Source organism: Sphaerodactylus townsendi, linkage group LG02 (genome assembly GCF_021028975.2).
Source record: "Sphaerodactylus townsendi isolate TG3544 linkage group LG02, MPM_Stown_v2.3, whole genome shotgun sequence".
NCBI classification, from domain to species: domain Eukaryota; kingdom Metazoa; phylum Chordata; class Lepidosauria; order Squamata; family Sphaerodactylidae; genus Sphaerodactylus; species Sphaerodactylus townsendi.
The window spans coordinates 70,575,749-70,603,082 of NC_059426.1; the positions used below are offsets into that span (position 1 = coordinate 70,575,749).

The 27,334-nt window shown below is 43.5% G+C and overlaps 1 protein-coding gene across 1 annotated transcript in view; it reads left to right on the top strand.

Annotated features, from left to right (window-relative positions):
• Window positions 1-351: 351 nt before the first annotated feature.
• The window catches only part of P2RX3 (purinergic receptor P2X 3), a 54,170-nt gene continuing 27,187 nt past the window's right edge, over window positions 352-27,334 (top strand). Inside the window, exons 1-4 of the mRNA XM_048485944.1 lie at window positions 352-485; window positions 15,611-15,746; window positions 24,601-24,672; window positions 26,272-26,292. Coding sequence (XP_048341901.1) covers window positions 352-485; window positions 15,611-15,746; window positions 24,601-24,672; window positions 26,272-26,292 — 363 coding nt within the window. The remainder of the gene's footprint in view (window positions 486-15,610; window positions 15,747-24,600; window positions 24,673-26,271; window positions 26,293-27,334) is intronic.

Below are 27,334 nucleotides of genomic sequence, written 5' to 3' on the forward strand. Positions count from 1 at the left end.
GCAGCAATTGTGGATTCATTATTTAATGCTTAGATCTCTTCCATCCACATACTTGCTAGAATCCAATTTGTAATTGATGAGCTGGAAAGCCCCACCTTCCGCTGATGGCATCACCATAGTTTAGAGTGGGGGTGGAGAGGAGATCTTATTAAAGGGGTCCCCACAGTTCAAGAGTGCTCAGAGTAGCAGCAAGGAAGAGCACGAAAGGCACTTGCAAGATAACTTAAAGGAGCAGCTTCTGCATTGTGTGTTGGCACAAATTACACTGCTGTGTCTGTTCCTAGCGTGACCACAACCCCTTGACATTCTCATCTGGACTACAGAGCATCTTGGATTTGTTCCTCTAGGCCCATGCTTTCCTCCAGCATGAACTGCGTGGCAAACTTCTTCACCTACGAAACCACCAAATCAGTGGTGGTAAAAAGCTGGACTATCGGCGTGATCAACCGGGCTGTCCAGTTGCTCATCATTTCCTACTTCATTGGGTGAGGGAAGGCAGGTGAATGGGGGAAGTATATCCCATCTTGGGGGGGACAGGAAGATCAGGTAAGGGTTTAAATCCCACAAGTCACCTTGTACAGTAGAGGCTAAGTGAATGAGTTGTGATTCAGGACAGTCCTGGTTCAAACCTCACCTTTGCCACAAACTGAGGAAATGGCTCTTAAGCCTGCCTTTCTCCTCCCTAGATGTATAATGAGGGGTAATAACATTGGTTTCTTGGCAGGGCTGTTGTGAAAGTTATAACACAATAAAATGTGTGAAGTGCTTTGAATATTAAATGTGTCATAGAACTGCTGAATGTTTTTAAAAGAAAAATTAATTTAAGTTTCTGAGGCGAGACATGATAACTTCTTAAGCAAAACTGTTGATAGAGGAGGCAGGATGAGATGAAGGCAGGTGGTGGGAAAGAATGGCTAAGTGTAGCCTGATTGATTTAAAAATCTGCCTTATTATTGAAAGGTGAGAGAAGTCATGCAGGAATTAATGACTCTGGGAATATCAGTTGAGAAGTTTTTCCTGGCTGGTTTAGAGAGATGCGGGTGTTTACATTGGAAATGGTCTCTGTAACAATTCCAGTATTAATGGTTGCCAGCTCTAAAAAAGAACCCTGTAGCCACACGGTGCAGGTTGGGGGATTCAAGCAGTGGTGGGATTCAGCAGGTTCACACTACTTCGGCAGAACCAGTTGTTAAAATGGTGCTTGTAAACAACCAGTTGTTAAATTATTTGAATTCCACCACCGGAACCAGTTGTTAAATTATTTGAATGCCACCACTGGACTCAGGGTCTTATGGAGTTGCAGGTGATGACTCCTCTTGCTAGCTATTTAGGGAACAGATGGAAAGTACTTTTCTTCTGTCCCAAGTAAGTTGTGTTGGGAGGCTCTGTGGAGAGGCGGGAGAGTTAAGTTTAATACTACAGTAAAAACCAAGATTTGGTAGGGTATGAATTCAACACTTGGACTCACAGCCCAGGGGAGGTCTCTCTGAAGGAGAACCTTCAGTCCTATGATAGAAAAAAGAGTCTTGTGGCACCTTAAATATTCATTATAGCATGGGTTAGAGTTCCCTTCTTCAGATGCATAAAGTGAAACCTCAGTTATCAGAATTATATACACAAAGGAAGGGGGAAATTGTGAGCAGGTCATGTAATACAAGAGGTATGATCTGTAAAATTTCTATTATGAAGACTATTCACAACTTCCATAATTGGCGATAAGTATGTGGAATGTGTTAAGTTGAGCCATTAAACATCTTTAGTGGTTGAGAAAAGCATTGCCTGTATTTAAGCTGTGGCCAATGCAATTAAGCCGATTAATAAATTCTAATTCAGCAGTTTCAAGCTGGAGTCTCTCTTTGTTGAAGTGTTGTGACTTTCAGGCCTAATAGATGGAAATCCTAGAAAATGGAAATATTCTCCCACAGGCTTTTGAAAAATTTCCAAGGTTTTTTTTTTAATTGCTACAGCAGACTAATATGAGTATCCCAACAGAATTTGTTGTTCTAATTGTAAGTATTGTTTAGTTGTGTCACCAGTTCAGCAGGGACTCCTTGTAAATGAGTGTGTATAGTTCGACAAGAAAATTTATTTGGGAGTACAGTTTTTCTCTCTGTAGGTAAGATTGTTAACACATATGGTCATCTCTTCTTTTGAAGGAAAAATATGAATTTGGAAGAACTGAAATTTTTTGCACATTAGTTTTTGATTCTAAAATCACCTCTGCTGGATAACTGTAACCACATGAAAATCTGACAATCTTAACTTCTAAACACATGGTAAAGCAATTTTTGCCACAATTCCACTGCGTATTTCTAATACTTCATGAAAACACAGTAGAATTTATTTCACCACATGTCTAAATGCTACAAGCTGTAGATGTGAGCAAAGGAGGGAGAATTGTGCACATTTAAGCATGTGGAGATGGAAACACTGATGACTATTATCCCTGGAAAATTACCTGGCAGGAGACAACTTTGCTGACTATATAAATACAAGGGAGACGCATAGGGAACACTGGGCAAGTTGAGAGGATCTTGAGGAAAGGAATGACAGCTCAGAGGCAACTTGGTAGAATTTAATCACCAGTCCCCTATTGTAGAGCAGTCAGTTGATATCTGGAAGACTGATCTTGATAACATGATTTCAGGGTTACAGCAGGTGAGAGACTTTTCTTCAGAGTGAGGGAAAACCACATGAGGATTACTGGATGGAACTGTGCACTATGATGAGGCGGCACACCGGTGGATTGTGAGCAAATTGCCCAGGTACCAACCATCTAATTAAGGGTGGTGTTTGGGTGAGTTGTCATGACTGGTGCGGTCTCACACTTGGAGATAATATCTGTGGGAGAGTAAACTTCAGGGCTAGTTGTTGTGAGGGAGATTGTGAAAACTAACAGCTAATTTTAAGAAAAAGGAGCAACAATGAATGCCACAGCAATATGGAAGCATCATTTGTGGTGCTGGTGCAACATTGTTAGGCATTCTATATCTGAAAAGCATAGCTTTGCTTTAGTATACTATGGTTCCTGTGGTGTTTTTCCTCCTAACCTGGTATGGAATAGTATAACTGTGTGGTCTTGTGGATGTTATATGAGACTTGGAACAGTGTTATAATTGTAGAAAACAAACCCTGGAGAAGGGGAATAAATGTGTTCATCAAAATATCAGTTTTGGTCAAGAAACTCAATGTTTGTTAAATTATGCTTCCTTGGAGAAAGCATTGAGCTGTTTTTTTTAAAGTTCTAGCAGTGCAGTCCAGTGGCTTTAAAGATGGTTCCAGATTCAAGTTTGACCTCTACCATGGATTTTTGTATGGCTTCAGTCACACTGCTCTTTTTAAGCCTCAGGCCCCTTCCGCACACGCAAAATAACGTGTTTTCAAACCACTTTCACAACTGTTTGCAAGTGGATTTTGCCATTCCGCACAGCTTCAAAGAGCACTGAAAGCAGTTTGAAAGTGCATTATTCTGCATGTGCGGAATGAGCCTCAGTTTCTCATTTGTAAAATGGGATATTAAGGTTTGAGACTAGAGCGATGATACAAGTCTGATTGCATAGATATCATCATTGAGTGGAGTGACACTGAGTTATCCATTATTAGGATGAGGCAAAATACTTGCAGTATTGTGTGTTGTGAAGAGGTGATACTGTAATAGCTGTGATATAATAAGTGACTCTGTATCAAGGAACGAGGTTGGCAGTATTGTGGAGATTGGGGATGTGCAATAGAGGCTGCATGAGAACAGCAACAGTGTTGAAACTGTGTGAGTGTGTTTGCTGGACCTGGCAGAGACTTGCCTCCTGGGCTCCATTCCAGAGGAATATGGATGGAGGGATTGATGGCAGGAAATGGCTGGTGCCCTGGCATCGCCCTCACTACCCTCCCCCATCTCTGCTTGAGTGCTTGGACTGAGTTTTCCCTTTGCTTTGATATTGTTAACCAGAGCTCCATTAGCATAGAAAGCCACTTGCTAGCTAGCCAGTCTCTCTACCATCGCCTCCGCTTATCCTTCTTTCTATACTGTGCCTGCTGGAAACTAGCTTGTAAATTCATTTTCTCTCCCATATGTCCAAGAGAAGGGATAGATATTTTGTGCTTCTAAGCAGTTATTTAATAGGGCCATGAATCCAAAAAGGCCAACCCAACTAAAATTGATGAATAAGCACCATTTCATTGAAAGTGATTCAATTTCAGTAACAGTTTCTTTCATGAGTTTCAGCATCACAGCTAACATTAGATAGATGGGGACTATAATGCTGACCCATAGGATGTGTGGAATTCTGGAGGAGTTGTTGCTCATACACTTTCCAATTGGTTTTTGAAAAAAGTTGTGAGGGGATTTGGAGTGTGTTATATTATTCCTTCTTGAAATTTTAGACTAGTATCTCATCTTGTTTGCCACTTCTCACTATTCTTTTTAGCTTGGCCTAAGACCTCCTGACAATGCTGTTGTTATTCACCGCCCTGAGCTCTTTGGGGGAGGGCAGTATACAAATCAAATAATACAATACAATACAATGAAATTCAGTTATAAACATCATTCTACTTTCTGAGCCAAAAAATTGGAGTGCACTTCTTGTTTACAGGAAGAGAAAATGCATTAGCAGCACAAACCCAAGTTATGCTATATTTGATTAATTACTACGCGGAATGGACACCCCCTTGACCACAAGAAGAAAGTGCAGTTTGTAATTCAGTGATATATCACCACTTTGGAATTCTGTTGCATTCCATATGAAATAAAGCATTGCTGGCCCCACTGGTCTACTCTAGAAGGTATAGATTTTTTTAAAAAATACCTGAAAATAAGAAAAATCATCTGTATAAAGAAAAATATCTTACTGTTCTGTTCCCCAAGTAAAACAATCTGAAGATGCCCTGTACTTGGCCAGAACAGAGTGGGAGACACACAAGCAAGGTGTCATAGTTCAAAAACAAGGTTTATTGCTTAGAAGATTTGAGACCCGAACTCCTCCCAGAGTCTAATTAAGGCCATTTCTGCACGGCCAGAAGCAGCAGCTTCCCACCAGCTTAAATGAAGCCGGTGGAGTGTCAGGACTGTTCCCACGGTCCCGTGCAGGAAGTCCCGACATTGCCACTGCTCGCATGGAGCCACCCAGGGTGTGTGCAAGGGACTTACCTTGCCTTCCAGTGCATCTCCGGGCGGCTGGAAAGACACACCCCAGGGGTCAGAGGGCAGCGTGTACGTGTCTTTCCAGCCACCCAGAGCTGTACAGGCAGGCAAGGTAAGTTCCTCGCACACACCGGAGGGGCCAACAGCGGCGCCCTCATGCTGGTGCGGTTCCCACTTCGCCGGCATGAAGACACCGCTTGGTTTGGAAGTGGCGTGGTTTGGAAGCGGCGTCTTCATGCTCCTTGGCCGGGCCCAGCATGGCGCTGCTGCAAACAGCGCCCCAGGGATGGTGTTTTTACCGTCCCTAGAGCGCTGTTTTTCGCCCATGCGGAAACAGCCAAAGATAAGGTACTTGCTTGACTGGTAAACAAACTTGAAGCTGTAGACTTTTATTATTTCCTGACTCCTGGGGCCTTTCCCCACTCCCTTCCATCCCCCCTATGCCTCGCGCTGCTCTCAGCACGCGGCATCCCAGGCGCGCAGCCCAGAAGCGTCCTAATGACCCCGCGGCTCTGTCGCGGAGGTCGCCGTGCTGCCATCTCTGGAAGAGCTGCTTCTGGGATGCTACGCCAGCGCTAAGGGGAATACTGCAACGGCGGCAGCGTCGGGGCTGCTGTGCTGTGGCCGCCCCTGCCGTGGGGAGGGAGGAGGAACCCCGCGCTACTCTCCTCAAGTAGCGCGAGGCTTACGGTAAGTGGGGAAAGGCCCCTGGTTCTTTCCAAAAAAGTCCACATTTTTTTCTTCCTTCTGGTTCTTTCAGTCTTTTGTCTGGATTCTATTTTCTGTTGACACCTTAACTTTGTGTTTTCTAAACTATATACACTTTAGTCTATGCACATAGATGTAACAGATATTGCAGCCTTCCAACTCCCTTGGCACCTTAGACTGACTGAGATAAAAAGGGGCGTTGCTGGGTGATGAAAAAAGACTGCCTCTAGGGAAATTTTTTAAAGGGACAGGGTCTGACTACAATTCCCTTCCTTAGAATACGATACAAGGAACTAAACCCATTCTACCTATAGAGATAACTGATGCTTAATAAGAAAATAATAAAAGCTTTTCTGGGGGCATAACACTTATGTCTTGACCTGAATGGCTAATGTGATCTTATCAAATCTTGGAAGCTAAGCAAGGTAGGCCCTGCTTAATACTTGGATGGGAGATCTCAAAGGAATACCAGGATTGTGATGTGGAGGCATGCAATGTCAAACTGCTTCTGTTCACTTTGTGCCTTGAAAAAACCTATGTGGTTGCCATAAATCAAGTTGCAACTTCATGACATTTTTCACCATCTATGGGAGGGGGAACACTTGTTGATGCACTCATGTAGGCTATACATCTTTCTTCATTCGGCTCTGCAAAGCTTGAAAACATGCATACTCCTGGTAATCATGATAGAGAGGGATTGTCTGCCCATCTAGCCCCAACAGGGTTTCCTGCCATAACGGGAGACTTCCCACCCCCTGCTGCTACCCAGTCCCATTGTGTTGATGCCACAGTGTCACATTTCTATACAGAGCTCTAGCACACACACACCCCAATAGAAATGCCCCCATACCATATGAGTTTGTTTCTAAAGTGTTGCCACAATACAGAATGTCACTTACTGTTACACAACCCAAAGTAATGCTGTGGTTCTGCCCCTAAAAGCTCAAGGAACTTCCCTATCCTTAGCTGGCAACTTAAGCGAGGTACACATTGTCCCCTCTGGAGTTTCATCCATCTCATACCACAATCAGCTGGGTCTGAACTGAACCATCAAGGGCCAAGCCACATGTTACAAAATCCTTGTGTCCCCATTATGTCTCCATGACAAGGCTGCTTTTGGCCTGTAATCAAATCCTAGATAATAGTTCTGAGAGGTTACAACATGAGGTATGAGGGAGAAAATACATCTGTGTTCCACACTGTTAGTGAACTTCATGCCCACAAACCCCTCTCACACAGCACTTGCAATGAACCTGCAGTCTGGTAAAAGGATCATTTTCAGTTTGTTTGTTCATCACAAGGGCATGGTTTGGGTGCTGGAGAAATGCATCATGCTTGCAAGGGAGCTCTTCTCAGAGGGAAACCTTCTGGATCCTATGCAACCATGGTTATGTATTTATTGTATACCTTGACGGAAGTGTTGCAAGAGTGCAAAGAAAACAGTCACTGCTCCTGGTACTGACTAAATTGAGAAAATAGCTGGAAAATAGCAGGAGAAACAGCACTGGCTTCTCTGCAACTTGACAGAGCTTAATCTTGTTAGCATTTTCCACATTGCAAGTGGGTTTGGAGAGGAATTTAATTTGATTTGATCCATTAGTGGCTTCCATCGTTGAGCAGCAGCATCTGATCCTTCACAAGCGTTTTTCTTCCCCTTGTGATGTTCAAAGGGTATCTTCAACTACAAAGTAGATGGTATCCGCTATGCTCATGCATTCTTCCTGAACATCTACCTGAGCCATGGAAGTGATGTCTCATAGTGCAGTGGGTTTTTTTAATCTAGTCAAACAGAATGATATCCAGCAGAGTTAATGAAGCACTGACTGACGCTGGAAACTGGGTGCAAATATTCAAGAGGCAAGATAATTGGTAGTTGAAACAGTTTGCCAGGGATGTGATTGATTGAGGACTATTCTTATTCTAAGAATAACTAGGGAGGTGATTTATGTACCCTGTGGTATTCAGAAAATAGGGTTATTGATGAGAAAGGCCCTTTATAATATGTGATTCACTGAAGCTCACAGTAGACATTTATCCAATATGTTACTCTCTTACATACACTCTAATAATTGGGAGCAGGATTAATTGAAATCAGTGGGACTTACTTCAATGTGTTCAGGCTTGAGGTGATACTTTGTATTTGGCAAATGTGAGATTCACGCTTGGTGAAACCGGTGCTGCCAGATCCTTTGCTATGAACTGATTTTTTAAAAAAGATACCATCATCTGCAATAAACTAATAGAAATCTGGGCACAAGAGGGCAGCACCTAACAAGAAGTGAAATGAGAATTGCCATGCTTTAATTAGAAAGAGAAAATGTTGGCACCCTCTGTCAGGGCTGCTTGCTTTGACCCTGATTGATAGCCAAGTGGGGAAGCACGTTATGCAGAATAGCACTGTTGACTACAGCGAGGGCTAGAAGGGATTTTTCTGCTCTAGCTTGTCTCAGATGTTTTGGTGCAGCACAGCAACAATTATGGAGCTACAATTTTGGTTGTCTTTAGTTTGAATCCATTCCTTCCTCTGCAATGAACTCAACTGCCGGTATAAGAAGTTTCATACACTTAACCATTTCATGGGTGAAAGCAGGGAAACTTGAGTGGGTGGGGCTTGGGAAGAAGACCACATGGCGTGGTAGACAAAGAGATGGCCTACACAATTCAGACTCAAGTGTGCCATAAACAGAACGGTCCATTGGATACTTACTGAGAAGGGTTCTTCTCCTTTGGAGACAGGAGGACATTCTGAGTGGGTGATTCTCAACTTTGGTTCAGGGAAGCGGGACTAATCTTAATTCCGCTTCCTGTTTCCTGTCTCAGAGTTACTTGCTCCAGTTTGAAGTCTTCCAGTAGCCATCCTGTGTAAAGTTCAAGTTCAACTTTAAAACACAAATTTGTAACTTTAAAACTTTAACTTTAACTGCAGAGTGTGCTAATGCCAGGAACCAGAATGAGGTAAGGAAGTAAAAAATCAGAAGGACAGCAAGGAAAGGAAAAAGTAAATGATGCCAGAGGGAGGGATCAGGATGTCCTTCTGCCTCCAAGCGGAAGGACCCTTCTCAATAAGGACCATTCTCTTTTGGGTTGCAGGAGGACATCCTGAGTGGGACCTCCCATAGCAGTGTCTCCAAATTTAGGGATGGGTCATTGCTTACTGCTCCAAGAAGTACCCTACAGCCAAAAGCTACATCTGATGAACTATATGTGTTCAGCTTATGATGTCTAACAAAAGTCAGCATATTGGACTATGTTGCAGCTTTGCATATCTCTTCTAGAGAGGCTGGTTTGGATAGGGCCATGCTGGGGGCTGAACTCTGAATAGAGTGTGCTGTGATGTCAGAAATTACCCTCAGGTTATGTGCCCTATAAACTTCGACTATGCAGGTCTTTATGGTTGAGCTGATGGAGGCCTTAGACATTGGACATCCCTTATCAGGTGGACTGATGGAAATAAACATAGAATGAGACTGATGGACGTCCAGAGTGCATTTGATATAGGCCTTCAATGCCCTCCTTATATCTAAAGTGTGCCAGGCCTTTTCTCTAGGATGTACTGGGTTGGGGGGGAAAGAGGGTAGGCATAATTCATGTGATACATAGAATTTAGAGGCTGCTTTAGGTTTGAAGGTTGGGTCTGTGAAACCTGCACTGGGCTCCAAGGAAGTGGGGTAGAAAGCAGGTGGCATGCAGCTGAACCTAAAGGCAGGCACAGAAGTACTGGGCCCTGAGCATTGGGCAAGGGACTATTTTATAAGGAAAATTGGGCCCTCTTTCTGGACAAAGAAGAATCTTGCCTTTCCATGGAGAGACGAAAGAGAGAGTTAAAACTTAAATACTGAGACATTAGTCTAATGGGTTGAGCACTGGGCTTAAGTGGTTAAACTGGGAGTGCCCATAAGGAGGAAGGTAGCTGATTAAATTATAGCTGTATAACAATGACAATGTAAATAAGGTGATCTTTAAAGATAAATTACTCAGAGAAAGAAGTTGGAGCAAATACGTTTGTAAGTCTTTTGCCTTAGTAGGGTGGGTAGTCCAGGGCTGGAGCAGTTTCCAAGGTAGATACATTGTTTTCTTTTAATCACTTTAGGAAGGGTGTGAGACAAGGTATTTTGCAATGCAGATATGGGCAAGGGCTGGTCCAGAAGAGATTCTACTGTCCTTGTGGGGATACTAGCCAGTGTAGAGAAAAGGGTCCCCATTTTGACAAGGCACTGCTACCCCACTTCGTGGCACCCCAAGAGTTGGCAGGATGGGTAGAGATGCTGTTGTCTGAAAACAAAGATTCTCCCCCTGCCACCATGGCTCAGATTGATAACAGCTCCACATGAAAACTCTTGTATCAGTCACTTCACCTAGGCGTGTCTTAGAAATTGGGGCACTGTACTAGATCCTGAAGTGACTTTGGGTCCGGGTTGCATAAGGGCATCTGTTGTCTCTGCTTGTGGGTGGTGAAAGTGAGAAAAGAACCTGTCCAGCTGATGATTCTGGTAAGATGTGAAGAGGTCTATTACTGGATGGCTGAGACGGTCCTGAATCAAGAAAATTCTCATTTGTTGGACTCCAGCAGCAGCTGCAGCATCTTCCTAGTTCACATGATGACTGCCCTGGACACTGGAAGCAGCTGCTGAGGCTTTGATGGCCATAGAAGTGACTTCATGAGCTGTCCAGAGGGTGAGGTCTGAGCGTCCCTAATTGACCCTTCTCCATCCTCAGAAACCTGCCCCCTCCCCACCAATTGGAGGGTGGCCACAAGAGCATCAACCAGTGGAACCTGCATGAAACTATTGGCAAATTCTGGAAAGGCATAAAGCTTTTTAACAAAGGAGGGAAAATGCTTGTTGGCAGTTGATTTAGCCACTCCTTGACCTGATTGTCAAAGAAAATAGGGGAGAGAAAGACCATATCTGGAGACTCCTATATTGAGAAAATCTGCCAGTGGGTTAATCGTAACAGTTCCCAAGCAGAGAGGGGAGTGTCGCACTTGGCATAATTGGGATGCTTGTTGGGCTACTAAGAGGTAGCCATCTCCAAAGCCTTTTCTCGCCATTTTCTGACACCTAGGAGCTCTCCATCACAAGGACTTCCCTCTGGGGAAAGAAGGAAGAAGTCGAAAGCTTACGACCCAATAAGGACCTATCTTTGGGGAGATAGTAAAACATAAGGTAGTGACTAGGGGCAAAAGTCTTCAATCTTTAGGTCACAGTCTGGATCTCAGTGAACAGGGCTGGTCTATAAAAAAGCAAGGCTAACTTGGATTTTTGGTGGTCAAGTGTAGAAGGGGACTTTTGAAAGGGAGGGCGAGAAATCTGTTCTGCAAAATTCAAGAGACCTAGATATGGATCATCAAGGAGTTGCAGCTGTCACCTGCAACAGCTGTGGAATGTTTGTTTTTCTGCCAGAGAATATGGGTAGCTACACCTGCATCAAGTGCAAGTTGATTATTTTGTTAGAAGGGAAGGTACAGCAGCTTGAAACACCAGTATCTACACTTCAGCACATTAAGAAGAATGAGACTTTCCTGAACAGAATGGAGCAGATGGTACTGGCTGGAGAACACACCAGGGACATCTCTGAGGAAGATGGCAGCTTTCAATCAGAGGAGGTGGCCAATTGGAGAAATGTAACCCATAGAAGCAGAAGGATCAGGGAGCATTCAGTGAATTTGAAACTACAGAGTCGTTTTGAGGTTCTCTCCCTTCTTGATGAGGATAAGGAACAGGCATAGGAGGAATGAACTCAGCTCTCAGAGAATGCACAAGTGACATAAGGTTCAACTCATGAAATGTCACCTGCAAAACCCCAGAAGAGCCGTGTGGTAGCGGTAGGGGACACCCTGCTAAGGAGGACAGAAGCAGCAATGTGCAGGCCTGACAAGATGTATTGAGAGGTGTGCTGGCTCCCTGATGCAAAAATACATGTTGTCACAGAGAGGCTGAGAAGACTTGTCAAGTCCACTGGCCGTTATCCCTTCCTTTTAATCCATGTTGGAACAAATGACACTGCTAGATGTGACTTTTGAGACACCAGAAAGGATCTTGAGGCTCTCAGAAGGAAGCTGAAGAAACTGGATGCACAGGTTATTTCATCACTCCTTCCAGTTGAAGGACATGGACCCAGGTGGAAAAGAAGGATAGTGGGGTGAATAACTGGCTTCACAGGTTGTGCCAACAGGAACATTTTGGACCATGGTCTGCAGTTTCATGAAGAGAGACTACTGGCAAGGGATGGGTTACACCTCACAGCTGTAGGGAAAAGCATTTTTGCTAGGAGATTGACAAACTTTATCAGGAGAGCTTTAAACTGAGTGAAGTGGGGGAGGGAGACAGTATTCAAGTGGGAAGGAGTTTACCTAGTACTAGAGAGAATAGGCTGAAGGTAATAGAGAGAACTGAGTGAATAGTTCAAAACCCAGCAGTAAGGGGGATAAAACCTGAAATAAGCACCCATGGGGCATGAACCAAAACCTTAGATGTCTCTACACTAATGCACAAAGCATGAGTAATAAACAGTATGAACTGGAACTCTAAACACAACATAATACATATGATATAATAGGCATCACTGAAACCTGGTGGGATGAATCTCATGACTGGAATGTAATGATTCAGGGGTACAACCAATTCCAGAGAAATAGATCAACTAGGAAAGGCTGAGGAGTAGCACTATATGTCAGGGATCATTACATCTGTGAACAGGTCCATGACTTAAATCCTGGGAAGCAGGTTGAAAGCATCTAGTAATCTCAGAACCACTTGCTATAATCTTTGAGAACTCCTGGGGAAAAGAAGTCCCAGTAGACTGGAGGAGGGCTAATGTTATTCCCATTTTCAAAAACAGGAAAAAGGAGGACCCTAATAATTGCCATCCAGTCAGCCTGACATCAAAATCAGGGAAGATTCTGGAGCAGATCATTATACAGACAGTCTGCCAGCACTTAGAAGGGAATACTGTTAATCACAAAAAGCCAGCATGGGTTTCTGAAACACAAGTCCTGCCAAACTAATCTTATCTCTTTTTTTTTGATGGAGTGACAAGCTTGGTAGATGAAGGGAATGCTGTGGATGTAGCATACCTTGATCTTAGTAAAGCTTTTGACAAGGTGTCCCATAATATTCTTTCAAGTAGGTTAGTGAAATGTGGACTAGACAATTCTACCATTAGATGGATTTCTAATTGTTTGACTGACCAAACTCAAAGGGTGCTCATTGAGGGCTCATTTTCATTCTGGAGAGAAGTGACTAGTGGGGTGCCACAGGGTTCTGTCCAGGGCCCAGTACTATTTAATATTTTTATCAATGACTTGGATGATGGAATAGAGGGCATGCTAATCAAATTTGCTGACGACACCTAAATAGGAGAGGTAGCTAATACCCCAGAGGACTGAGAGAATTCAAAATGACCTGAACAGATTAGAGAGCTGGGCCAAAACAAACAAAATGAATTTCAATAGAGATAAATGTAAGATACTACACTTAGGCAGAAAAAATGAAATGCACCTGGCTTGACAACACTACATGTGAAAGAGATTTGGAAGTCTTAGTACACCACAAAGTGAACATGAGTCAACAGGGTGATGCAGCGGCCAAGAAAGCCAATGCAATTCTGGGATAGCATCTTCAGAAGTGTATCACAAGCTGTTACACACTGGGTCCAGTGAGAAGGGAATGTTTAGTGCAGTATATATTGTCCATGTTCCAGGGTGGTGAACCAATCAGTAAGTGTTTGGGTGGAACTTGATATGCAAAGATGTGGTTGATAGTATTGTATTGCAGGTGGAGTTTTTCAGTCCAGGGAGTGATTCACATTTGCATGCCCTGCAGCAGCAGCTGTATTGGTGAATACAAATCCTGTGTTTGGGTGGAGTCCATTGTTCATTAACTTAGCATGTCCTTGGGGTTTGCTTTTGGTGTTTTTAATTACTGGTAGCCAAGCCTTGTTAATTCTCAGAGTCTCTTCTTTCCCGTTGAAGTTGCCTTGGTGTTTGTGAATTTCAATGGCCTCCCTGTGCATTTTGACATAGTAATCTTCTGAATTGTCCAGAATTTCAGTGTTTTCAAATAAAATGTTACGTCCAGTTTTGTTTAAGACATGTTCTACAACTGCAGATTTTTCAGGATGGTTACGCTGACAGTGTCTTTCATGCTCCTTAATATAAGTCTGAATGCTGCGTTTTGTGGTTCCTATGTAGACCTTTCCACAGCTGCAGGGTATGTGATAGACTCATGCAGAAGTGAGAGGGTCCTTTCTTGTCCTTTGCTGAGTGTAGCATCTGCTGTATTTTCCTGGTAGGTTTGAAGATGGTTTGTAGGTTATGTTTCTTCATCAGTTTCCCTATTTGATCAGTGATTCCTTTGATAGTCATCTTCAAAAAGGGAAAAAAAGAGAACTCAAACAACTACCACTCAATCAGCCTGACATCAATACCAGGAAAGATTCTAGAGCAGATCATTAAGGGGACAGTGTGTAAACACTTGGCAGGGAATAATGTAATCACTGAAAATCAACATGGGTTTCTAAAAAACAAGTCATGCCATACTACTCTTACCTCTTTTTTTGATAGAGTGACAAACTTAGTAGATGAGGGGAATGCTGTGGATGTAGCATACCTTGATTTTAGTAAAGGCTGTCTTGAAGATTTTATCAAGGTACCCCATGATATTCTTGCAAGTAAGCTAGAAAGATATGGACTAGACAATGCAACTATTAGATGGATTTGTAATTGGTTGACTGGCTAAACACAAAGAGTGCTCATCAATGGCTCATTTTCATTCTGGAGAGAAGTGAGTAGTGGAGTGCCACAGGGTTCTTTCCTGGACCCAGTGCTGTTCAATATTTTCATCAATGTGACCAAGCGTACACCTCTCCCCATGTTAGCAATATGTATGATCAGGGGATCACATGGAGGGGTGGTGTTTAATCTCCCATTCCACACTTTCAGTGAACACGTGGGGTTGACATGTGTAGCAGGCTTTTGACTGTTATCATTCTAAAAAGACCACACAATCTGAAAAGACCCTCATCAGGTTAGGGAATGATTGCAGCAAAGTGGGGTAACATAGATAAAGTGGATGATTAGAGGCTGGTGTGGATTTTTCTGAAAACCCAGTCTGGTTTGGAACAAAAACCAGAGCAAAAGCTTTGTGTGGAAACAGTCCCACTTCATGTACATTTCAATTTTCTGGGCAGTGGAAGGATTCATAGAGCCAAACATTACAGAAGGAAGGACAAGCTATGCATTGGCAAAGGGCAGTAGCATTCTGTAGCAACAGAAACCATGTAATGTGTACATAAGCAAGAATGTGAACAGATGTGTGAAGATCAAGTAACTCTTGAGGATCTAATGACTATGTTTCAATAAGGCTCTTTCTACCCAAACAAAAATAGTGCTTATAGTCTGGAGATCAGCTACAATTCCAGGATAATGCCAGACCCACCTGAAAGTTGGCAATCCTAATGTCAGTTTTTGAAAATAGCTCAGGGGAGGGCTGAATCCTCCTTTCTGCCATACGTAATGGTGCTGATCCAACTCAGGTCCACTTGTGCCTTTAAGTTCCCAGCACATGGGTGGGGCCAGAACATTTAGTTAGGCCCTCAGGAGGAACTTAAAAATGCTGAAGACTGGAACTATGTTGTTCTGTTGCTATAAATTATTGAGTTTATGTGTGGTAATTTCGGAATTATTTTGATTTGTCTTCCCATTTTGTCTAAGGATTATCTCCTGCTTAGCCCCAGGAGAGCTGCTAATAGGTCTCTGTTTCCCAGGTGGGTGTTCCTGCATGAGAAGGCCTATCAGATGAGGGACACCTCCATTGAGTCATCTGTGGTAACAAAAGTGAAGGGCTTCGGCAAGTACAGCAACCATATCATGGACACAGCTGATTATGTCACACCTCCACAGGTACTCCTAATAACGTTCTTAGGGAGGGGTTTGTGAAGGAGTTAACATCTCATGAGCTTGGATAATGGCTTTGTTTGCTATTATGCAAACAATATATGGTGGCTAACAATAACTTGGGGCTCCCCGAAATCAGGATCTCTCTACGGTTAGGACCGTATGCTGGGTCTGTCCTGTTGAACTGACACTATATTTGCAAGCATATACATTTGGAAGCAGTTCTTAAGGAGTTAAGTGTACTTTCAAGTTAGAATGCTTGGGATTGCTTTTTAGGGCTGTGAATTGATCAAGGCCTCCATCCAGGTATAGTCATGTGCATTAACTAGTAGTTCTAGGTGAATACACATGGACACTTTAAAAGATTATAGTCTGTTCAGTAGTGCTAGGCAGGTCATATACCTCAGTTGTAAACATCTATCTTGATGTCCATGTACACCCACCTTGACTTGGATCGAGACTTTGATAGGTTCTAGTATTTCTGCAGAATGTTATTTTTCTGGCAGTTCAAAATGCCCCCTGAAATCCTATTCTTAAAGATCCTAGAAGAGGATTTGGGGAAGCATTTTGGGCTACTGTGGAACAAGACAGGAGGGGAAATGATACTCCACAGGTGAAAGTCCTTGCACACAAATCAGTTACATTTTATCTTTTTTTTTAACCTCCAAGGAGTTCAGAGCAGGCTGGATTCCCATTCTCCTTTTATCATTACAACAGCTTTGTGTGAGAGGTTAGGCTGAAAGAATACCAAAGGTGCCCAGCACGTGCCATAGCTGAATGGGCACTTGAACCGAGGTTTCGCTTGCCCTAATCTATATCACTTTGGCCATTTCCCCACTTTGAAAAGAAAACGAAGCTTACAGGGCTTTGTTAACCGCAGGTGTTTCTGAGCACGCAGTCATGCTCCCCACTGGCCGCGCTCTGTGGTTGCAATTCTTGCAAAAGGTGCAATTCTGAACAGGGGCAGAAATGACGTGCACTGAGGGGTTGCGAGGGCTGCAGAATTGGGGCGACTGCATTGTCGCTGTTCCGGTAGTGGGGAGTGCCGCTGGACCCCGCGTTACTTGGAGCGAGTAGCGCGCAACAAAAGGCGAGTGGGGAAACGGCCTTAGTCTCTACTGGCCCAGTAACTGTATATTGTTGAACTGGGTTAGATAACACTATTTGTTCATTTTGTGGGTGTCTAACAATGGTGTCAGGTTTTCCAGACAGTATTGCACTTGAAGCTTCAAATGGCAAAGCTAGACGTGAAAAGTGGTGCTGCAATCCAAACGTGTATGTTTTTGTGTGAATGTCTTGGGCACTTTATATACACAAATATCCAGAACTCCTTGGGAATTGTTTCTGGTTGGGGAGGGGGTTATTCTGTTGTTTTCTTAAAGTGTGTAATGGGATGGATGCTCATCCACGTACATATTCGTATAGCTATTAAAAACAAATAAAGCATAGTGCGAGGCTTCCCTCTGCCACAGGAATGCTGCACTATGTTAAGACAAAAAATAAAGCACATTTTTCTTTGGACAGCACATTCTTCCCCTCTCCAACTCTAAGGGATAGTCTCCTGGTTTTCTTATTGTGCACTGCTGCTGCTTCATCAAGAACAAATCATTTTTCCCACTGAAGCAAGGCTCCCTTCTGCTCCTTTATCCTGTTTATGATGCGCAGTTATAAAGGTAGTGAGGCAGGCTAAGAGCCAGCAATACCATAACTGCGGTGGCAAAGAGATCTCGTTCCTCTATAGCCAGCATCATCAGTATGCAATCTGATGCTGAAATATTACTTGCATTGTGAACCACAGGAAGGTTGGTGTGCAGTTATAAACCAGCATTTCTGCATGGCCATCAATTCAGGAATCAGAGACTAGCATATGGAAAAATCCTATTATGTTTTTCACACATCCAAAGCCTGCTTTTGTGCTTTCACGTATGCACATCTGCAGCAGGAACTGCGAAAAAGTGTTTTTTGTGTGAATTTAGTCCCAAGATCAAGGATGTTCTTCAAACTGAAAAACTGAAGCGCAGGGAGATGAAATGACTGCTTAGTATTACACAGGGAGCGGAAAATTGAATCTAAACCTCACTGAGTCCTAATCCTGCTAGAAAGACATGAGCTGCCCACAGTATATTAAAGACAGGCCATGCATAGCCTTGACTCTTGTTTATGCAGGCCACATGTAATAATTGACGTATGTCTGCACCACAGACTTTAGCAGATTGCTCTTGCACTGGGAATTCTAAGACTAGTAATTCTTTGAGGAGGAATTAGAGATCTCTTTACAGCGCCAGTACTTCAGAAAGCAACCATTCCCAGAATTCATTAGAAGTCACGACAGTGCAGAAGCATAACACTGATACGCATTTGTTTTGTAGGAATGCCACTAGAATGCTGAAAAGCTTGGGTGGTGTCCTTTTCTGAACAAGTAAAGATTCTAGTTTTCATGATTGGCAAGCTACATTTGAAGAGATGGTAGCAAAGTTTTAATCTGCTTTTTAAAAAAAGAAACATATCTCATCTCTCTGCATAAATATTTTCAAGGAAGCACACAATGGCACAGCCAGAAAACAAAATCAACCAAAACAAAAAAGAAACAGCAGAACTGGATGACAATAGCAGCATTAAAACACATCAGATTAAAAAGAGCAAGATCTTAAACCAATTGAAATGCAGCCTAAACATACAACCTAAAAATAATGGTAACAAGAACTGAACAGCTAAAATTCCAAAATGCTTTTGAAAGCACAGAGCATGGATAAGAAAAACACAACCCAGTGGCATTCCACCAGACAAATTTCACCCAATTGATTCTGCACCTCCAGTGAAATCACCAAAGGGCTGCACCCTTAACCAGAGGCATATCGGGGAAAATGGCGCCCAGGGACAACACCTTCTGTGGGCGCCCCCACCCTTGTGCCCCCACATGCCCCCCTTGTGCCCCCCACACTTGGGGGTTGGGCTCAGGACAGGGGCAGCTCAGATGGGCACCGCAGTGGCAGGCCAGCTCCTGGGCACGGCGCCTGTCTGAGCCGCATCCTGCCTCCCTTCAGGCCATCTCCTGTCTTCCCCAGGCCTGAGGGCAGAAGCTAGCCTGCAGGAAGGTGAGGGGGTCAGGGGACCACGGCGGGCAGCCTAGAAGCCAGCCTGCCGCCGTGGTGCACATCCAAGCCACCCCCAAGGGATTGGAGAGGGAAGGAGACAGCTTGGACAGAACTGCAGCAGCCGGCCAGCTCCTGGCAGCAGGCCGGCTCTGCCTTTAAGCATCTCCCCCATGCCGACCCAGCTCTTCCAAGCTGGGTGGGAACGGGGGAGGTGGGGGTGATTTTGCACACACACACCGCTGTTGCGCCCAGAGTCATTTGACCATCCCTGTCCTCTGCCCTTAACACCAGCTCCATATTCAGATTAGTGGATATGAATGGAAAGGGCAACTGTATTAAAGGCTGCTGAGAGGTCCAACAGCATCCAATTTTAAACAAAAATCATCCACCGGTGCAACCCATGATAAGTTCCTAATGTAATTGAAAGAACACTTTCCTGGGAGAAGACTCCATTGAATATACCTGTTTAGGATTGTTCTTGCTGGCTGAAACACTAGGCCCCAATACAGCCAACCCATGGTACTGAACATACTGTTAATTTTAAATGCAGATTAAGCACAAAAGTAGCACAGCAGAAGTTTTGATCTTTGCAATGCTGGGTGGTTTTCAAACCTAGTTGATTTATTTTTACAAAAAACCAAGCAAGTTTACCATATGCTTTAATATTAAGCACACGTAATAATATATGTATGCAAAGATTTAATTTTTTTTCATGCTGTCCCAAACATACATATTGTACCCAGCTGACTGCATATTGGATGTCCTGATCTGTCAAGGCTTGGTTTAAGCATGTATTTTGGTACAGATGATAATTACATCCTGTTTTAATTGTTCACAAGTATAATTGTAGCCACTCACTACTTAAAAATTCATAGGGTGGGCAGTCCTTCCCTAATTGCTTTTTGCAACCAGGAGTAGCACATGGTGATTTCCTAGGGTACCAATGGTAGAGTCATCTAGCCCTGTTGCCCCTCCTACCCCCTGGCAGCATCAGGATCTGTCCTGAGAGGCTCCCCTGGTGGCCACTGATGGGGAAGCTGCTCCCTCCTTCCCTTCCTCCATTGGGAGATGGGATGGAACTAGTCCCAGCCAGGGCTTCTTACTGCCCTACTGGGCTGTTCATTGTGGAGGATAGTGAGGAGGTGGCTGGCATCTTCTTGCCATCATCTGATGGGAAGGTGAGAGCCATTTTCCTGCCACCCCAGAATACCTGAGGCCAAGGAAAGTAGGCACCCTCTTCCCATCTCCTCCACCTTCCCAGAGCAGAAACCTCAAGGAGAGGGGGCACCATCTTCCCACTTCCTTCTGCTTCCCTGCAGTGCATGGAGGAGATAGAGGAGGCTACTTGAATGCTAGGATGGGTATGTATTTTAATGGAACTGGCTGCTAAAAATACACATGGGCACAATTCAAATTATGCATACAGAATATATATACACACACATTTATATACACACATATACATACATATATACGCACATATATTTACATGTACATGTATATAAACACATACACACATATGGATCCGTTTTGGGACCAGTGCTCTTTAACCTATTCATCAATGACCTGGAAGTAGGGGTGGGTAGCGTGGTGGCCAAGTTTGCAGATGATACCAAATTATATAGTTAATAATTGCTTGAGAACCGGCATAAAAGGGATTCGCGTAAGAGCTCCAAGCTGGACAGCTTTGATAGAATTAGGTGAGTGGGCTAAAGGAAATGGCAAAATGCAGTTCAATGTAGCAAAATGTAAAGTGATGCACATAGGGGCAAAAAATCCAAACTTCACATACACGCTACAGGGGTCAGTGCTATCAGTCACAGACCAGGAAAGGGATTTGGGCGTCTTAGTTGATAGTTCCATGGGAATGTCTAAACTCCAATGCATGGCAAGCTGGGTGAAAAAAAGGCACAAATTCTATGTTTCAGGGGATGAGGAGAATTAGGAAAAGGAAATTGAGAATAAAACTGCAAAGATTGTCATGCCCTTATACTATAAAGTGGGTAGTGCGACCGCACTTGGAGTACTTGTGTTGTTCAGTTCTGGTAAAAGCCACATCTCAAAAAAGGATATTAGAAGAGATAAGAAAAAAGTGCAGAGAAGGGACCTTGAGGATGATTGAGGGGACCTGGAGCACCTTCCTTATGAGGAGAGGCTGCAGCGTTTGGGACTCTTTGGCTTGGAGAGGGGAGGCGTCTGAGGGGATATGATTGAAGTCTATAAAATTATGCATGGGGTAGAAAATGTGGACAGAGAGAAATTTTTCTCTCTTTCTCACAATACTAGAACCAGGGGGCATTCATTGAAAATGCTGGGGGGAAGAATTAGGACTAATAAAAGGAAACACTTCTTCATGCAAGCGATGTGTTGATTGGGTGGAGACTTTGGAATAATGCTGCCACAGGAGGGTGAGTGATGGCCCACCTAACCCTGGATAGCTTTAAAAGGGGCTTGGACAGATTTATGGAGGAGAAGTCGATTTATGGCTACCAATCTTGATCCTCTTGATCTGAGATTGCAAATGCCTTAACAGACCAGGTGCTTGGGAGCAACAGCCGCAGAAGGCCATTGCATTCACATCCTGCATGTGAGCTCCCAAAGGCACCTGGTGGGCCACTGCGAGTAGCAGAAAGCTGGACTAGATGGACTCTGGTCTGATCCAGCTGGCTTGTTCTTATGTTCTTCTTATGTTCTTATGTTCATATGTATCTCTCTCTCTCTCTCTCTCTCTCTCTCTCTCTCTCTCTCTGCAGGGCCTGGTTCATACATGTATGTATGTGCCAATGTCTCTCATCTTAACAGTGACAGTTGAATGTGAATCCATGTCATTTAATGTATGATATTGTATGAAAGTTCTGTCTGTGACAAATTCATACCTGCAAATCATCACCTAATATTTCATATGCTTGAACATGTGTGTGTGTGTGTGTGTAATATTTTAACAGTATATTGCTGTTTTTCAGAAGCGTAGCTGGGCAGGAGTGTGCCCGGGGTGCACTTTGTGTTGTCCACCCCCCTACGACCCTGCCCTCTCCCTCTTGTGGCCCCCCTTATCTTTTCCAGCTGGCAGAAAACAGCTTTCTGCTGGCGAAAAACTGGTCAGGCTGGTGGGACGGAGCCAGGCCTGGCGAGGCAGGGGGAAGGGGGTCGGGGTGGGGGTGATTTTTGTGCCCACCAGGCATGCACCCAGTGCAACGCGCACCCCCCTGCTTCCTTGTAGCTCCGCCACTGCTTTTTTTTATTTTATTTGGTTTTTAAAAATTATATTCTACGCTCTTAACGAGAAGCCTAGCCACTTTTGCTTTTGCAAACCTGCAAGCAGCAATCAGGAAAGAATCAGGGTAGGGATATGGTATGTATATTAACGGGACCTGAAGATATTAATAAGCACATGAACAGTTCAGACGCAGACACAAAGAGTTTACCTTGCAGATCAAAATCAGCCAACTAGTGACATCACCAGAAGGATAGATGCAAGTGTAGCAGGTCCCTTCATCCTCCTGATTATTTGTGGCAGGTTCAGGCAGCCTCCTAACTATGCTAGGCAGGTTTTCCGGAGCTGTTTTGATGGTAGCAGATGAGGTGTTTAAAGCTTTGTGCTCATTTTTAGGAACTTCAGAAGGGTGAAGGGAGCCTTTCTCCCCTTATGGCAAATACCCTTTTTCAGGCTCCAGAGGACTGAGGCAAGTTCAACATACAAATTACAAAAGTAAAAATTCATTGAACAAACAAGATGGGATCAGGAAATATTTTAAATGGATGGAAATCAGGCAAGATATACAAATTTCAGTTTTTGTTAGCTTGATGTTAACTTGCAGGAATCTAAATCCAAAAACTTGCAAAACTTTTCCTTTCAAAGAGATACCTCCTCCTTCTCTCAGTCAGCTGGTTGCTCCACCAATCAGCACAGGTCAGCCTCCCCAATCAGGGCACTTTCCCATTCCTAGGAAGTTTTTCCTCTTCTGTTGTGATAGCACCTGGTTCCATTGACTGACTTGCAGCTTTAAATCTCTGTTTTATTGTGCAGTCCATCACAGCAAGTTATTGAACTCTTAAGTGAGAATGTTCTCTGGATATGAATTCAGGTTTATTGTACCTTCAGCATCAAATTTGGGACAGGTCAGTGAGCATAAGCACTTTCTGTTCTAAATATATACCATGTACTTCTCAGGACCGCAGATAACCCTCTTCCCCTGCCCCCTGCAAGTGCAACAGAATTCTGATGCTTCCTTCATATTGTTTACCGAGCTAGAAATCCCTCAAAGAACTTTAGGTCCATTAGAAGTCCAAAGCATGCAGATGGAGAAAGTTACATGAATGTAAAAACATTTTGGCTAAAGTAATAGCTAGTGTTTTTGTCAAAGAAGAGAGGAGCCATTGATCTTCCCCTACTATACTTTTATCTGCCCTTCTTCCAAGGATTTAGGGCAGCTTAAATGGTTTTTCCTTCTCTTGTTTTATCCTTACCTCACCCTGTGACATGGTTTAAGCTTGCCCCAAGGTTACCCAATAAGCTTTGTGGCAGAAACCCAGTCTTTTTAAAGTGAAAAATGGTAAACTGCCACTTGCACAGTAGCATTTTTGATTTCCTGGAGTCTTTGACAGTAATCGAGAAGGGCAAAATAATAGAGGGTCACTTGGCAATATTTGGATTTCCAACTCAAAGTGAATGGGTGGTTGGGTCTCAACAGGAAAAGCTTGTTAATGTTTCTTAATGAGGAGATGCTTCCTTGAATCGGAAATTTATCTATGGTGGGGGCATATGTGTGTGTGTACACAACATATGTTTGTGTGCATAAGAAATACCAGTTGTAATTCAAATTTGCAACCTACTTAGAGAGGAGTAGAAAATGTCTCTATAATGTAGTAAAAGTCAGTTATAATTGGAAATGGAACTGAGCTGGACAGATGCTTCTTTCTGGAGAGATGCTAGTTGTTGAAGGGTTGTGTATACTCTTCTTATGTATTTGTCAAGAAAACAAATATTACAAATATACCATTAGGCAGTTATCTCACTGAAAGAATACTATACCTGAGAGCTCTGCATCGAGAGGAGTTTCCTTAAAGTCACATCCCGCATTAAAGGAAGAATCAGAGTACAGAATAGAAACCAGTTCTTAATATAACCCTAAGGGGTTAAATGAGAACATTCCTTGGGGAGGAACTAGGTAGAAACTAGGACCCAAGCAGAGCATTCTAGAACAAAGACAGTCCAGGAAATGGCAGATGAATTCACAAATCTCCCGTCATCTTCATCCTGAAAAGGATTTCTAGTACCATCTGGGACAGCACACTTTTGTCTTAATGCATGTATGGGGAGTTACTAAAAGGAATCTAAAAGGTCAGTACTAATTAATGTTAATTTAAAATGGGATTTCTTTGTACATTCACAATACATAATGTAACCTCACGCACCCATCATATTCACTGCTGTTTATTTAAATTTTGTCAGTATCAATATGTAATTAGATATTGTACTCTCTACATGCTCTGTGAATCATCTGATATATAATTTTTCTAATTAGCTAATTTTTCTAAATAGCCATGAATGACTAACATATTGTGTGGGCAAGCACAACAGATATAAAAAATGGTGGTCAATGACTTTGTGGACTTGTTTGTTCCAATCTGACTATTCTCGTCGTTTTCTGATTCTGTCTTACACGCTGTGCATTTCCTTTTTCTGAGTGTCCCACATTCAACAACTTGACTTTTCTTTCCCCCCTCTTCCTCTGTCTTTCCAACCTCACCCCTTCCCTCCCCAGGGCACGTCTGTCTTTGTCATCATCACCAAACTCATTGTGACAGAGAACCAGGTCCAAGGGATCTGCCCTGAGGTAAGCAGGAAAGGTAACAAGAGGGGGGGGGGGGAGTGCACTGGAGATGTAGTTCTGCCTTGCATAGATTCTCATAATTTAAGCCCCCATCTTTTTGAACCTACTCACCTTTGGAATTCTGACACAAGATGGTGGGCATACATAAGCACAAAAGACCTGGTGGAGGAGGTGGAGCCAGCAATGGCTGCCTCAGGAGATGGAACCAACCACAGATGGTGAGGGAGAGAAGTTATGCAGAACTCACTTCAACATTTTAGGCAGAAGCTCACCTTAACAGAATGTTTATAAAAGTAAACATATTGTTTACTAGTATTTTATTGCTTATACACAGCTTACTTTTAGTCACACAGTGGTCTGCTTAGCAGAAATAAAATGTCCTACAGACATTTTGTAAAAGATTTGTTTAATCTTTGTTTTGCCAAGATTTGTTTAGCCAAGGCAGTTCTTTTTTCCTATCTGCTGCCTGATGGAGCTCTTGTCAGTTTCATAGGTGCACCCACCATTTTCTCCCTCTTATGATTCTCTGTCCCAGCCACCATTTCCTGAAGGTTTCCCACAGAGGTTTCCTTTGCTTACAGCTCATATAGGGGCACAGCCCTAGGGACATGGGGACACCCATGTCCCCGGGCGCAAACCTTTTGGTCACGTGGGGGGCGCCAGACACCCCCCGGCACATGACCTAATGGCATGCACCCCAGCCCCAGGCCACTAAGCCCTGTCCCCCAAGAGCCGGCCTGCAGGGAGGTGGGGGCAGGGTTCGGTGGTGGATGGCCGTGGTACCCACCTGGGCTGCCTGCCACCACTGAGCTCCACCATCCCCCCCGACCTCCATGCAGGCTGGCTTTCAAAAGCTTTCAAAAGACAGCTTTCAGAGGCCGGGGGCAGGGCTTGGGGTATGGTGCTGCCTCCACCCCATGCCCAGGGGCAGGGCTCAGGCCCCCAGCCCTCAGTGTAGGCTGGCTTTTGAAAGCTTTTGAAAGCTAGCCTGCATGGAGACTGGGGGCAAGGCTCAGGGCGGGACCACGTCCCCGTGCCATGCTCCTGAGCACGGGGAGCTTGGGGGTAGGGGATGTGGGGGGGCACCCAGAGAAGGAGTTGTCTGTGCGTGCTATTTCCCCCCAATATGTCTCTGAGCTCATCCACGCATTGTTTCACTATTAAAAAAATGAATAAAGTTTGTTTTGCCTGGACACACGTCAGTATTCCTTTTTTTGTTTTGAGGGGAATGTCTGTGAAGCTACAACAACACAAATAGGCACATATTTCAGATGCTTGTGTTGTGTGGTTTTTTAAATTTTTTAATTGTATCATTTGAATATTCCATTTTATATTAATATTCTTCATTCGTTTTCAAACAATACATTTTCCCCTTTTCCCCTCTCCCCTGTATTTTCTTCATAATTTTATCATGTGTTGTGTGGTTGTACTTTCACAGACGTACTCTCAAAACAAAAAAAGAGGAAAAATGACAAGTACATGGGATCGCTAGGCAAAACGAACTTTATCCATGTACTTTTAACAATGAAATCGTAGGCAGATCAGCTGCAAGCAGAAGAGACCTCCATGAAAAACCTTCACAAAATGGTGGCCGGGTCAGAGAATCACAATCAGCAGAAAATGGTGGGTGATACTGCAGTGAAAATGAAAGTAAGAGGTGGGGAGAGGAGGCAGGAAGGGAGACATAAAGTGGCTCTTGGCTGCTTTTGTTCACACAGGCAAGCAGGAGACATCTTTAACCATTTTCAGAAAAAACGATGGCTAGTTCAGCGATTTTTAAAGAAACCTAGGTTGAGAGAAATAACACGTACAGTACAGTAAACCTTTATTAGGCATATAGAAATAACATGTCCTGAAGACATTTTGGTTGAGAGAGCTGTGCGAACTTCTTCCCCAAATGCTTTTTATAATGTTCTCAAGACTTTATATTTCTGCTGTGTGGAAAAGGCCAATGAAAATCCTTGTGTTGAAGTGGCAGCTCCTGCTAAAAGCATTTTTTAACTCCTCAAACAATCTGATGACCAGTTAGAAGCCGTTTAGGGCAGCAGTCCTATCTGACCCCACTACTTTCTAAACTCACTTGGTAGGTACCATGACACCCACTAGAACCATGTTGGGGACCCGTGTTTTAAGTGAGTCCAGTGTTTTAGAGATAAGACACTGTGAGATCTGGAGAAGTTACCTTAGCTGTGACTTGTGAAAGCCTGCAAGAAATGTTGTTAGTCTTTAAAGTGCTACAGGACTCTTGCTCTTTTTCTACTTCAATAGCTGTTCTGGGGTTACTTACAAGTGTTTATTAAAGCTAAATTTCAGATTTGGATCAGGGTCCCTTGTGGAGGGGGAACAATAGGTATATCTGTAGGGTATATTTTTCACCTTTCACAAGAGGGGGGATAGTTTCAATAAGTGAAGCAAGATGGAAATGGAAGGATTAAACCCAATCTCCACTCTGCACATGACCCTGGTCCAAATCAGAGCTCCATGTGGCTAAACACTGGGAAGATGGGTCTCCCAGCACATCACCTCACTTAATGGTCAGATGTGCTGTTCCTCAGGAGACAGAACAACTTGGAGCAGCAGAGGGAGAATAAAATAGGGTCTGTTTTGTGAAAACTGTATAAAGACCTTTATGATCTCTTTATGTCCCTAGTTTGTTTTTATTGGT